The sequence below is a fragment of the Triticum aestivum genome, chromosome 3D, assembly GCF_018294505.1.
Source record: "Triticum aestivum cultivar Chinese Spring chromosome 3D, IWGSC CS RefSeq v2.1, whole genome shotgun sequence".
Classification (NCBI taxonomy): Eukaryota; Viridiplantae; Streptophyta; class Magnoliopsida; order Poales; family Poaceae; genus Triticum; species Triticum aestivum.
This window is the reverse complement of record NC_057802.1, coordinates 469720908-469733427: the sequence shown is the minus strand read 5'-3', so window position 1 is coordinate 469733427 and position 12520 is coordinate 469720908. Positions and strand designations below refer to the sequence as shown.

Here is a 12520-nt window from a genome sequence, read left to right as displayed (position 1 = left end):
CAAAAGCTGCATCCTGAGGACTATATCAATGACTTTTTCAAGAAGCCACTTTATTTGGAGACATACAAAGAAATTATATACCCTGTTCCTGGTCCAGATTTCTGGCCTCACACAAACACTCCAGACATTGAACCTCCCGTGTTCAAAGAAAAGGCAGGCAGAAAACAAACTGCAAGGAGGAAAGGAGAGTTTGAAGTTCCTGCCCCAAGAGACACCAGTAGGATGGGAACAATTACCTGTGGAAATTGTGGGTTGGAAGGACACAAGTATACAAGTTGCAATAAGACTCTTAGGCCTAAACTGCAAATCAGGAAAAACAAACACCAGGTAATTATCAAGCATTAGAGCAATGTTTCCTTTTACATAGTGTAATCTAAGTTAAGTTGGACCTTTAATGTAGGAAAACAGGGCAGTCTATGCACCTGCTCCATCTGCTCCAGTACAAACTCCAAGAGCACCAGCCCCTAGTGCAAGAGCACCAGCTCCTGCTGCATCAGCACCAGCACCACATGCAAGAGCACCAGCTCCTGCTGCATCTGCACCAGCTCCTACTACAACAGCTAAAAGGGGTAGGCCTGCAGGTGGAGGGAGAGGCAAGGGATTCAGTGCACCAAGATCTGGTAACAAAAGGAAGAGGTTTGCAAGCAGCAGATTGAGGGGTTATTTGTATGCCAGTGGTAACTGACACTATAAAAAGGTAGAACTTCTCTCTTTGAACCTGTTTGAATTAGTTTAGAACCTGTTTCACTTTGTTTTGAACATGTCTGTACTTTTCTGCATGAGTATGTCTGAATTTGTGTGAACCTGACCGAACCTGACTGTACTTCTATCAAATTTGTGGTGTAACGTGGGCCTGATGGTGGGCTTCCGTGTTGGACCTAACTAACCCACCAAGCCTGCCACACTATCTACATAAGAGAGGCCACCAGAAACCACTGGATCCCTGCGCCTCATTCCCCTTGACCAAAACCTAGCCGCCACTGATGGATCCACAGTTAGGAGAGGTAGTTGATTAACAAGACGAGGTTGCTAGGGCTGAAAGGAGGGCCAACCGTCGAGCACAGGCACAGGAGCGACGCCAGAGGATTGCTGCCATGATTATGGCGGAACGCAACCAAAATGACGTGAAGCAGTTCAAGGAGGTGTTCCCAGAAGGAACCAACATCACAGATGAACTAATCATCTGGTGGGCCAGAGACAGGCATCTTTCCATCGATTCCAAGCAACAAGGAAGAGATGGACTCAGATCCTGGCTGCAGCAGAAGGAAGACAAGATTGGGATTAGTTCAACGCGGTAGTTTCTGACTAAATTGTGGTGTTTCTGAATCTGCTTGTCTTGTGCTCAATATTGCCCTGAATCTTGTTCTTAGTCTTGCTTTGAATCTTGTCTTGTTCTGAACTTTCTGAACTTTATGATTGCAGTGAAGGATGCAGTTCAGGAGATGCACCAACCGTGATGAAGACGATGCAATGTGGCTGCCTGAATCTATGTTAAAGACTATGCTTATTTTCTGAACTATCTATGTTTGGGTTGTTGGAAAATCTATGATAAAGACTATGCTTATTTTCTAAGAAATGTATCCATGGCACAATATTTTTAAGTCTGAACTTATGCCTGAATCCATCTACCTGCATTTATCTGAATGTTTCTATACTTGGGCTTTGCTGAAATGTGATTTTTTGGTCACTCTAATTTTTGAAATACTTTGCCATCAACTACTCCACTGTTTGAGCACACAAGTTCCAAGTTGCTGGGTTTCAACAAAGACTTTAATTGCAACACAACTACCACCATTTCTCATCACTCAATCTACCACTTCCCCACTGTCACACTCCACCGCACTTCCTCCACTCCAACATTTAAGTAGCCCAACAACTCACTCTATCTCTGCTCACTCTACCTCTCTCTCGAAAACCTCACTCCACCTACATCCATGGCTGGTTCTTCCTCTACGCCAGACCCATGGCTGAACCCCTTCCCCACCGGCAAGGGCTGGGTTGCCATGCTTTTTGGGTCGGCTCGCGGTGACGAAGACCTCTTCCTGGACTACATGAAGATTGCCATGAGATACAGCAGCGCACAAGGGCTCGTGGATGCATCAGAAGAGGTGAGGAACAAGGCGACGACTGAGGAGAAGCAGCGCATGGACCAGCGCTATGCAACCCCAGGTAAGGGTATCATGCCCATCGACATGTTGCTGTGGGCAATGAAGGAGGCGGACTCCGGCGATGCTGGGCAGAGGGAACGGTGGGCAGCCCACCGCTATATCCCTCCAGCACAAGCTACAACTCCAACTACTATGGGCAACGACGACGAGGACCTGCAGATCATCGCCCCACCAGCACTGCTGGCTCGCCGACGTCTTCCTCCCATCATCGTCATCGATGGAGACGAAGAGGAGGTGCCAGAGCTGCCACCTACCACTCAAGTCAAGAAAGAGGTGCGACGGTCAAGTCGCATAGCAGGGCAGGGGCCTAACAATCTGAAACTGTAAGTTTCAGATTCAGTTAAAACAGTTATCGCCAGATCTATGTGAGATTCAGTTCTGTCAGTTTAGTTATATCAGTTTATCAGGGTGTTTGCAATCTCAGTGAGATTCAGTTCTGTCAGTTTAAGTGTCTTCGAACAATTTCAGTGTCCATGTCCTATCTATGTAAGACTAAATGCTATCTATGGGAGACTAGATGTCTTCCAAACTTCTCTGAATTTGTCTGAACCTGTGATGAAGCAATTTATGAAGTAAACAGATCTCAGCAAGAACTTATGATACAACACACACAAATAAACTACATCAGACTTAGATAATTTAGTTCTTAACTTAACTTAGCACCAGTTCTCAGCAGCAGGATAATATTTGGGCAGTACAGATCAGGGCAGACACCACCCCCACACCAACCAAAATGATCTGAACCCATTACAGTTCTTAGGTAGTTCAAAGGTAGTTCATAGGTAGATCAGGGCATACTTGCATCAGACTGATCATTCCTATGCCAATTATATATATAGGCCTCATATATACTTACCATCCAGAGCTGCCACTTCACTCCTCCATCACAACTTCATTTATCTTGTCCAGCTTTTCCTTGCACCCATGACCAACCTTAAGGAGCTCAGCAATGACATTCTCCAGCTTCTTCTTCTCTTCTTTAAGGAGATCTTTCTCCACCTCTAGCTCCTTCATGGCCTTCCTTGTGTTTTGGATTATATCAGCTTGACTCTGAAGGATGCACCTTTGTTCTTTCTTGAGCTTAAGCTTCTCCATTTGAAGCTCAATCTTTGCCTGCTCCTCAAGTTGCTTCTTCTTCTCCTTCAGTTCATTGATTGCCTGGCTTGTGCAATCCATGTCATGAGATTTGATTCCATCCTGAAAATCAAACAACTTGGACACATCATCCACCAGCTGGCTATACTGATTGGCCAGAGAATCAAGCTCCTTCTGCAGTTTTGCAACCTCTATCCCATGAGCCTCATTATCCTGGGCTCTACCAAGGTTCTGCTCATGATACATATCCCAGAGCTTGCTTAAGCACCTTTGCAGAATTACAGGCCAGGGGGCATCTACCCACTCCAGAACACCACAGTTCACACCATCCTGAAAATCAATTTAAATTTACAGTGAACAAGCAAATTCAGAATAACAAATCATAAACAATAATGACATAAGCTACACTAGCTAGTTAGTTCTATACTAAAAATACAATACAACAATATGTTTCATATGTTTCCAGTGCTCTTTACTACAAGTACAGTATTCAGACATACCAATATTTTCAGACTTAAGGAAAATTCAGAAAAACAGCAACTAAACAGTCTGTTTCCACTACATAGCAGAAATTCAAGCTAATCAAATCCACACCAACTTGGTCCATTACCTCAGTAGCACATCCTATGAATCTCCTGCCAGTGTCAGTGCCTTCAAATGCCACAAACTTGCCCGCCCTCTGCCTATGCAGGATGCACCTTCTGTCAGATTCAGTCACAAGCCCACAGAAACTAGGGTCTATCACAGTGTCAGGAGTTTGCTGCAAATGCAAAAGCATATCTATATCAAGAACAACTCACATATATCAACTTAAATAGAAAAATCTCAAATATCTTCAAACCCTAACCCTAACCCTAGAACAGAACAGACAGGAGAGGGAGAGGATAGACTGAGCTGACTTACAAAGTACTCCATCTGCATGCTGCTGAACTCGCTCATGTACTCGTCATCGTCGTCCGACGTCTCGTTGCTGTTCGGCCACGACGGTCGCGGCGTCGCCGGAGCACGAGAAGAAGAAACAGAAGCAGAGGAGAGCAGAGGGGAGTGGAGTGAGCTCGGGGAGAGTGAGAGAGCTGGTGGGGACGAGCGGCCCGGTCGGCCAGGTTATGACCTGGTCCCGACCAGGTGCGACCGACGAGCGGCTCTAACGGCCCCGCGCGCGCGCCGTTAGCCGGGCTGCCAGCCTGGCACGTGGGCCACTCAAGTCAGGATCGCGGTTAAAACGGTCAAAACAACCATTCAGTCAACCTGGTAGTTTTTAGTCACGTTTTTTCGTATTTTTGGTAGTTTTCGGCCACTTTTAAAAAAGTGGTAGTTCTGTGGGACGCGAACCCCTAAACTGGTAGTTTTTTGTGAAACACTCTAAGTATACACAATCAAACAGTGCGAGCAAATCCTCCTAACTCGACTGTATACACACAGCGCAATACAAACCTGTCCGTCCAATGCTGCACTCTGTACCAGTGCACAGGGAATAATTAATAGATGGATACACATTGTCACTGTATGCACCGTCATTCATGTATGTACAAGGGACCTGGGTGGATGATGGGTCTACCAAACTCCTAACAAAATTGTCACCTGACCTACGGGGCGCAGTTCGGCTCCTCCTTCGCTAGGGGTTCGGCATCACGTCGGGGACTCCGCGAGCACTAAGGTGTGCCACCAGCCGCACGACACGTTCAGCAGGTGGTACTCATCCACGGGGACGATGCAGGGCACGTTTCTGTCCATGGAGTCGCCGAGGCCCAGCTGCACGCACGCGCAACTCCAAAGCTCAGATCAGAGATCACATCACACCAAGGTTTTTCCCCACCTCACCTGTGAAAAATCGTAGTAGTAAAGCAAAGAGATACCTACCTGGCCGTACTTGTTCCATCCCCAGCAGAAGACTTCGCCTTCATCTGTAGGAAATTTCGTAAGTGTTAGAATCAAAGAAATACAGCAACTGTCACTTCCATGTCTCAACAATATAGTACCTGTTATTATTGCACTGTGACGAGCTCCACAAGACACCGATCTTGCATTCTTATTTTCCAAGCTGGGGGCATCCACCAGTTTTGGTATAGTCTGCATCAAAACAAAATATTATTCTTATGGATTTGGTGTAGTGAACAGACAGCTTTATCAGAACCAATCTTGAATCAGATTATGTTACTATGTAATAAGAGTGGAAAAAGGAATCAAAGTTCCCACCTCAGCTTGATCAGAACCAATCCCCAGCTGCCCGAACTGGTTGCCTCCAAACGAATAGACATCACCATCTGCAGATATGGATACTGTATGCCATAACCCTGCGGCAACATCTTGCATCTTGACTCCCAGAATAGCTGATACACATGTTGGGCTCAACACATCATCTGTATTCCCTTGTCCACACTGAAAAATAAAGGACAGTGATTAAAAACACTGATTTTATGAATATGTCAGGTCAAAACATATAGACTAATCCACCCGCAAAAAAACATACAGACTAATCAAGTATGTCACCTTAATCATTGTTATCAATGCAAAATGCAAAAAATGAAACCCAAACAGTTTCCGACACATACTTCCTCATATATGCATAAAATTATATCAGAATTGCCACCATAGATTTGCTGTCTTGAGGAATACAATTGCAAGATAAAACCATTTTGAGATGGTAAACAAGTCTTGTGAGTGGCGGATCATGTTGATCCATTGGTGAGTTCTGGCATACTAAGACATATACACTTCTACCCCAAGTATATCCTCTGATCCATTGTTATAACTTTTAGTCAATACAAAATATATTACTGGGATCACAAACTTGTTTGATCAAACTATGTGGTGAAATAGAAAAAACTAACCTGCCCGTACAGTCCCCACCCAAATGCAAGAAGTGCTCCTGAATCTGCAAACAAGAGCTAGCTGTTAAAAAGGCAGGGGAAATTTTGACTAAAATTAAGGGGCTGTGTTTTTCTGAAGTAACAGGGCAGGAGCACTGACATTCTATTAAGAAAAGAAAGAGGGACGACTGCGGACTCTGTCTTGCATTTAAGGGGACAAGGCCAGGACCAACCCAGAAGCCAAAAAAAGGGACTAGCTGCTAATCAAATGCCTCCCCAGAAACATGGTCAAGCCATCAACTCCCAAGACCTCAGGCCCTCTTCAGCAATCCGTGATATGTACAATTGAAAAGGGCAGTACTCTTAAGAACTGAACAATTGCTAATGTTGTGGCTTCAATGGAGGAATGTCCCCCATAAGCAACTCATCTTAGTTCTATAAATCTCATGATTGTGAATTTGTCCAGGAAATACTCCCATTCAACATTTTGGTTGGAAATACCTAGATGGATATCTCTCCTACAAGTAAGCTAATGGTATCTTTTTTTGACCAGCAAACTGTAGGGAAAGTCCCTACGGTAAGCTAATGGTATCTTACATGCTTGACTACCGAATAGGGTCTAAGCAGTACCACACAGTAACCTTTTTTTCCTGTAAGCACCATCACTTTGCTCCAGTGGAACAAGCTGGCAGCAATTGGATTTTCATTCTTGGATACACCATAAATATTATTTTACACTGGCGCCAAACTTAAACTGACCCGTTGGAAATGTCTACTGTCCCCCGCAAAAAAAAGGAAATATTCAAATATCTACTGTTGCCCACACATAATGTGTCCAACTTTAGTTATTGACCCATGCCATCTTGAGACCAAAAATGATTGGTACTGTCTCTACAAGGATACGATAAAAGAAATACCAGAAAGAGACTGAAAGAAAGAACTAACCCGTTACCACAACACTATGGCGGCCTCCACACGCAATGGCCGTCACACGATTTCCTGTTACTTTATTAATTTGTCCTTCAGCGTTTTTGTTGCCTTTCATAGCTGATAGCCGATCCTTGCCGTACGATGTTGATTCAATGCAAGGTATAGGGTGAGGGGAGGAAACTGTACGAATTCTGGACCCCAGACCCAGTTGCCCTTCTCCTCCATATCCCCAACCCCATACCTGACCAAAATCTGAAGTTTTCAAGAAATATTGGGTCTTAATCCGCAAAGTTCCCCAGATAGGTTAAAAATAGTACTAGAGCACTGCCAAATGTACTAATTGTACATTACCTGATAATGCTAATGTATGGCGACCACCAGCAGCTACTGCCGTTATTTTCACTCCAGTATTAAATGTCACAACACAAGGTGGTGCAGAAAGGTTTTCATCACCAGATGTCGAACTGTCATTTCCTTGTTTAGCTGAAGACAACCGTCGCCTCTTGGTGCTCTCCTCGGTACCTCTACTTTCAGAAGGACCAGATGCCGCTCCACTGCTTGTCCTAGACACCTGTGACCTGGGGCTCACTGCAATGGAGTTGCCTTTGTTATGTGATATATCTGTAAGCATTTAACCCTTCTGAAGATTTTCTTAATGAAGAACTGAGAAAGGACATGTAGTAAGCATCGTCACCTTGGTTGTTGGCAATTGCGCTCTGTCTTTCATCCTTTTCCAAAGTTCCAACTGAAGCTTGGTCTGCAATGACCCTTCCAGTTGGAACACATTCTTTCCAACCCCATGTATAGACAACCCCTTCATCTGATCCAGTATAACATTTATGAGAATAGTACCAATACCAAAAAAAATTGAGCTCTTACCAAAGCACGAAGTTCTGCATGTATGATGAGCTGCATACCGGTTATTGCAACACAATGAGCCCACCCAGCATCAGCCCTCGCTATCGCAACATCACTAGGAAGAGGAAAAGCCTCTGGAGTCTCCTGAGATGTACAAGAGGCCACGTTATCAATATCTTCGAGTATTCTCATCGTGTAGGAGAGAGCAAAGGCAACGAGTGTGTTAACTTTACCTCGTGCTTCCCAGCCGTCACATAACTTTGACCCATATCGTCAGTAGAGCCCCAGGTGAGGAGTTTTCCAGACTCTAAAGCAAATGAAACAAACAGGTCAGTGTTTGATTAGAACTTGATCACATTGACGAGGAACAACAAATGACAGAAAATGTTTCAGTTTGGCATATCACTGAATAAACGGCAGCTAGAACTAACAGTCTGAATTTGTACAGTACATCAGCAAATTCTGTAGGTATTGGTCCAACCAACAAAAGGGTGAATTTACAGTCATGCTCAAGTTCAAGGAAAGGAAGGATTTGAATAGACATTCGAAGAACACGAGCTCCTTCATCCTGCTGCTCCTTTCATCACACCAGTAATGATATGATCCATGAGAGCATCATAAGAAAAGACCCCAGTAATTTGTGAAACAAGCTTTGCTCGACAAATGTAACCCTTCCTCTCTCTCTCTCTCTCTCTTTTCATTGTTTAGCACTCAGTAGAACACAAATCCCAACCACACAACTTCACTTGCCAATTAGTCAGCATGAAAATGCAACTTCACGGTCACTATTCCAAAAGCAGATTAAAAAGTGTGTTAATTCAAGAAAAATTCTGACACGCTCCTCGTCCTACAAAGTACTTGTACCGCAAAACCGTCCTTCACTCATCAGGCCAAAAATCCACTACCGAATACTACTAGCAAATAAGCAATCCTGCACAGAAACCGCGCATGCCGACGCACCGAGCAGATCTGCGCAGCCAAATAGAAGAACGAGCACAACCAACGCACCGAAAGTACCAGAACACAAACGGAGCAAAATAAAATGAGAAGGGAGAGCGCGAGGCGTCACCGGAGATGGCCATGGCGAAGCCGCACCCGCCGCCGCAGACATCCCTCCAGGCGTCGCCGGCCGCCGCGGGGGGCAGCCTGACGGGCACGGGGCCCAGCAGCGGGGAGCGCTGCGGCGAGACGCCGGGGAGGTAGCCCCACATCAGCACCACCTGCTCCTTCCCCGCCTCCCGCGCGCCGTCCTCGTCCATCTCCTCCTCCTCCCCGCCTCCCCCCACGAAGCCCACCTCCCCTCCTCCGCCGCCGCCGCCGCCGCCGTTCATCTCCTCGAAAATCCCCGTACTCGCCGCCGCTGCCGCCTCCGTCTCGAACCCTCGATCGCCCTCGCTCTCGAACTCTCGCTCGCTGGCGGCCACACGGGATGGAGGGAGGGAGATGGCGTTGGTTTGGCTTGGCGAAGTGGGAGCAGCGGGCGCCTGCTTTCGGAGCGTGAGGCTGGAAGCAGCGAGATTTGGGCGTATCAGTTTCGCCGGGGGCGGGGGCGCCACGTCAGACGCCGAGGTGGCGGGGGCCGTACACGTGGCGCGAGATGGGCCGCTGGATCGGGCCGGGGATTCCTGGCCAGGAATTGGCCGGAAGGTTCTGGAAGGGCGGAGGTTTGGGGGCGGGGGCCCATGGGGCGTACGTGTCACCGGGCCAGGAGGGTGTGGGGTGGGGTGAGAAGCGGGGGGCAGAGGGGTGTGGGGCTACCGGGTACCACACCGAACGATTTTGACCTCCGGCTCACGCCGCGTCCGCCAGTTAAAATATGCCTTGCGTGCTTCGCTTGTTTTGGGTCGTGACTTCAGTCTTTTACGGGCGATGACGCACACACACACGCACCTCTTCTTTCTTAAAACAAGAAGCGGCATAGGTTATGCTCCCAAAATGACCCTTTTACTTTTGCATTAGTATTTCAGAAAAAGTATATGGTACTCATGACTATGGAAAGCAGGCGCCGGCTACCAATTGCAAATATAATGGGATGCTTTTTTTGACAGAAGACATCATCTTTGTCCATTGTAGAAGAATTAGCAAAAAAAGGAAATTCGGATGTGATCACTTAATGTCATGTATAAGCCCAGATTGTCTTCAACAGGTTTTAGTTGGCACTCTACATTCGGTGCGGTGGGGCAGGGGCCAGCGCAAGTGGGAGGCGGCCGGTGAGTGGTGGAAGCACGGGCGGTCAGCGGCGTGTGGCGGTGAGGTGGTGCTGCTACCAGGGCCGTCTCCAGAAATTTGGGGGCCCGGGACAAAAATCAAAATAGGGCTCTAATTTTTTAAAATATAATTATATAATTGAAGAACTAATATAAGTAAAGCACACTTTCATTATATAATATCAAATATGTGTTATTTGGTACAGTATTTAGAAAATATATTATATACTAATGGTAAAATAGTAAAGATGGTACTAAAGAAATAAATTTATAAACTCACCTCACTTTCTACCAAAAAGCAGCACTCGTCTAGTATTTTTTGAAATGAAATCTTTCATCATATCTTTGTAGTAAATGTTCTCCGTGCCATCAATTTCACGTGCTATTGTCGTCAATCCATTGAGTCGTTTGGGATTTGATAGCGCCCTTTTGGATCAAAGCATCTGATTCTTTGACGATACATGGTTGATGATCTATTTTATAGCACATACACAAGTAAATATGAAATCAATTCAAGTTCTATGAATTATAGCCTTTGTAGCTAATGGAATAAAACAAGACTTCATCTTGATGTAAGTTTTTGAAAAACTATTTAACAAGAAAGTAGCCTGCACTAGCAACACAAAATTGGGCCTAGTATAAAAGGACTTACGTCGACAAATGCGGCAAGGGACGATGCGCCGTGCCGCCCTATAACTATGCCGTGGGGCGTGGCCGGTCGCCGGCGGCCGCATACGCACGTCTGAGCCGACGTCTGCCGACCTCGCCCTGAGAGAGTCGAGACCTTTCTCTTCTCGATCTAAATTATAACGATGGCTATCCCGACGGAAACTGCTACACGCGATCGGATCGGGAGTGCTAAGCGGGAGTCACGGAAACAAACAGGCAGGCTGCCGGGCTGTGTACGCGCATGTGTATTGGTTGGTTGCAAAACGAAAACGCTAGACTGACGTGCATGTTTTGTTCGTTCATTGCCATTTTTTTCTATACATATTGTATATACGTACTATTTGCTGGACTGGGGGCCCTAAAAGTTTGGGGGCCCTGTGCGGTCGGCCAACTTGGCCTCCCTCATCAACGGGGCTGGCTGCTACGTATCCGCCGCTGGCGACCGGCGAGTAGCGGAGGAGGGGGCGGTCAACGGTGTGTGGCAGCAAGGTGGCGGTGCTGCGTCTACGCCGCTGGCGGCCAGCGAGTAGCAACGGGGCCGTCGGCTATGAGGCGGGCGATTGGCAGCGTGTGACGGTGAGATGGGGTGGCGGCGAGGGGGGACGGTGTCGAGACGTGAAAACTCTAGCGGTTGGTTCCCACCAAAGTGGACGGGATTATACGGAAAGATCCATCTTCCCCTCTATAGAGCGAAGTTGGGGTTTTAGGGTGAGATCCTAACAAATATTCGGTACAATGGAATTGTTAGAGTGTGTTTTTTATGTCAACTCCCCGCATAGCTGGTTTATTGGGGAAAGGGGAGTTGCTGGAGATGCTCTAAAACCCTACGATTTCATAGCTACTATTTTACACGAGGATATCGACCGATCCTTATGTAGTTGGATAACCCTAGTTACGACTGCGGAATTATGCTCTCCGCATGTTCTTCTGTTGTGGGTTAATCTTCAGGGTTCAGGTGATGTACCGGGTAGTGGTTCTTTCATCACAAAGGAGCCTAGCTGAGCTCGCAATCAAATGTTCTTGCTTGAGTTGGCCGTTGGCACACATATGTGAAGCAAAACGTACATGCACGAATCAAGATCATAGGTTGGCTACTATATATGGACGGATTGAACACGCGCGAGAACCTCAAGAGGAAAACTATCATTGATGATGACATGTGCCCCTTTTGCCAACACCCACAAACTTGGAATCACCTATTTTTCGAATGCGCATTCGCATCAACACCTACAAACTTGGAATCACCTATTTTTTGAATGCGCAATCGCTCCGAGGATCTAGCTTAGGCTTACCTTTATGAATCTATACCGTCCGATTGGGCTGCTACGGACATGACCTACAACCCCTACACTCGAGCCTTCATGTTGCTCACTATCCTATGAAAAATATGGGATGTAAGGAACGTTTTGTTTTTTCCCCAAAATGAAAGCCTTTCAACCAATGTTGTAATGGCAAACATTTCAGCAGACTTTACCTTATGGACAAATCGACTCGGAAGGCCGATATAAAAAGAACACACTAAAATGTGGCGCGATTTTCTCTCCTCGCGTTAAGCGACTTTGAAATGAAATTCAGGTGCGCATGTCCACATAGTGTGCATCCCACAGTTGGGGGCATTCTTGTTGAAATTTCGAGGCAACAAACCAGCAAGGATTTGGGGGGGGGGGGCATTCTTGCTGATAACAACGCCTTATCTTCAGGAGGATGGGCAAGGCGATACGAGGTGGAGGCGGAAATGGTTTTTTATCCTGACATGCGAAGAAATATACTGGAAGCAGAGAGG

General features: G+C 46.4%; 1 protein-coding gene across 2 annotated transcripts; it reads right to left on the bottom strand.

Annotated features, from left to right (window-relative positions):
- Positions 1 to 4741: 4741 nt before the first annotated feature.
- On the bottom strand, positions 4742 to 9373 carry LOC123079744 (ultraviolet-B receptor UVR8). 2 transcript variants are annotated; one of them, XM_044502543.1, is made up of 11 exons: positions 8931 to 9370; positions 8095 to 8168; positions 7921 to 8005; positions 7698 to 7823; positions 7355 to 7591; positions 7019 to 7255; positions 6095 to 6138; positions 5460 to 5642; positions 5243 to 5333; positions 5124 to 5167; positions 4742 to 5015 (listed from the first exon to the last, which is right to left on the bottom strand). In XM_044502543.1, the coding sequence occupies exons 1-11, from the start codon at positions 9190 to 9192 to the stop codon at positions 4893 to 4895; spliced, it is 1506 nt and encodes a 501-aa protein (XP_044358478.1). In that variant the 5' UTR covers positions 9193 to 9370; the 3' UTR covers positions 4742 to 4892. The 2 variants fall into 2 exon arrangements, with proteins under 2 accessions (XP_044358478.1, XP_044358477.1); XM_044502542.1 differs by having other exon boundaries at positions 5124 to 5333; positions 8931 to 9373.
- Positions 9374 to 12520: the final 3147 nt, after the last annotated feature.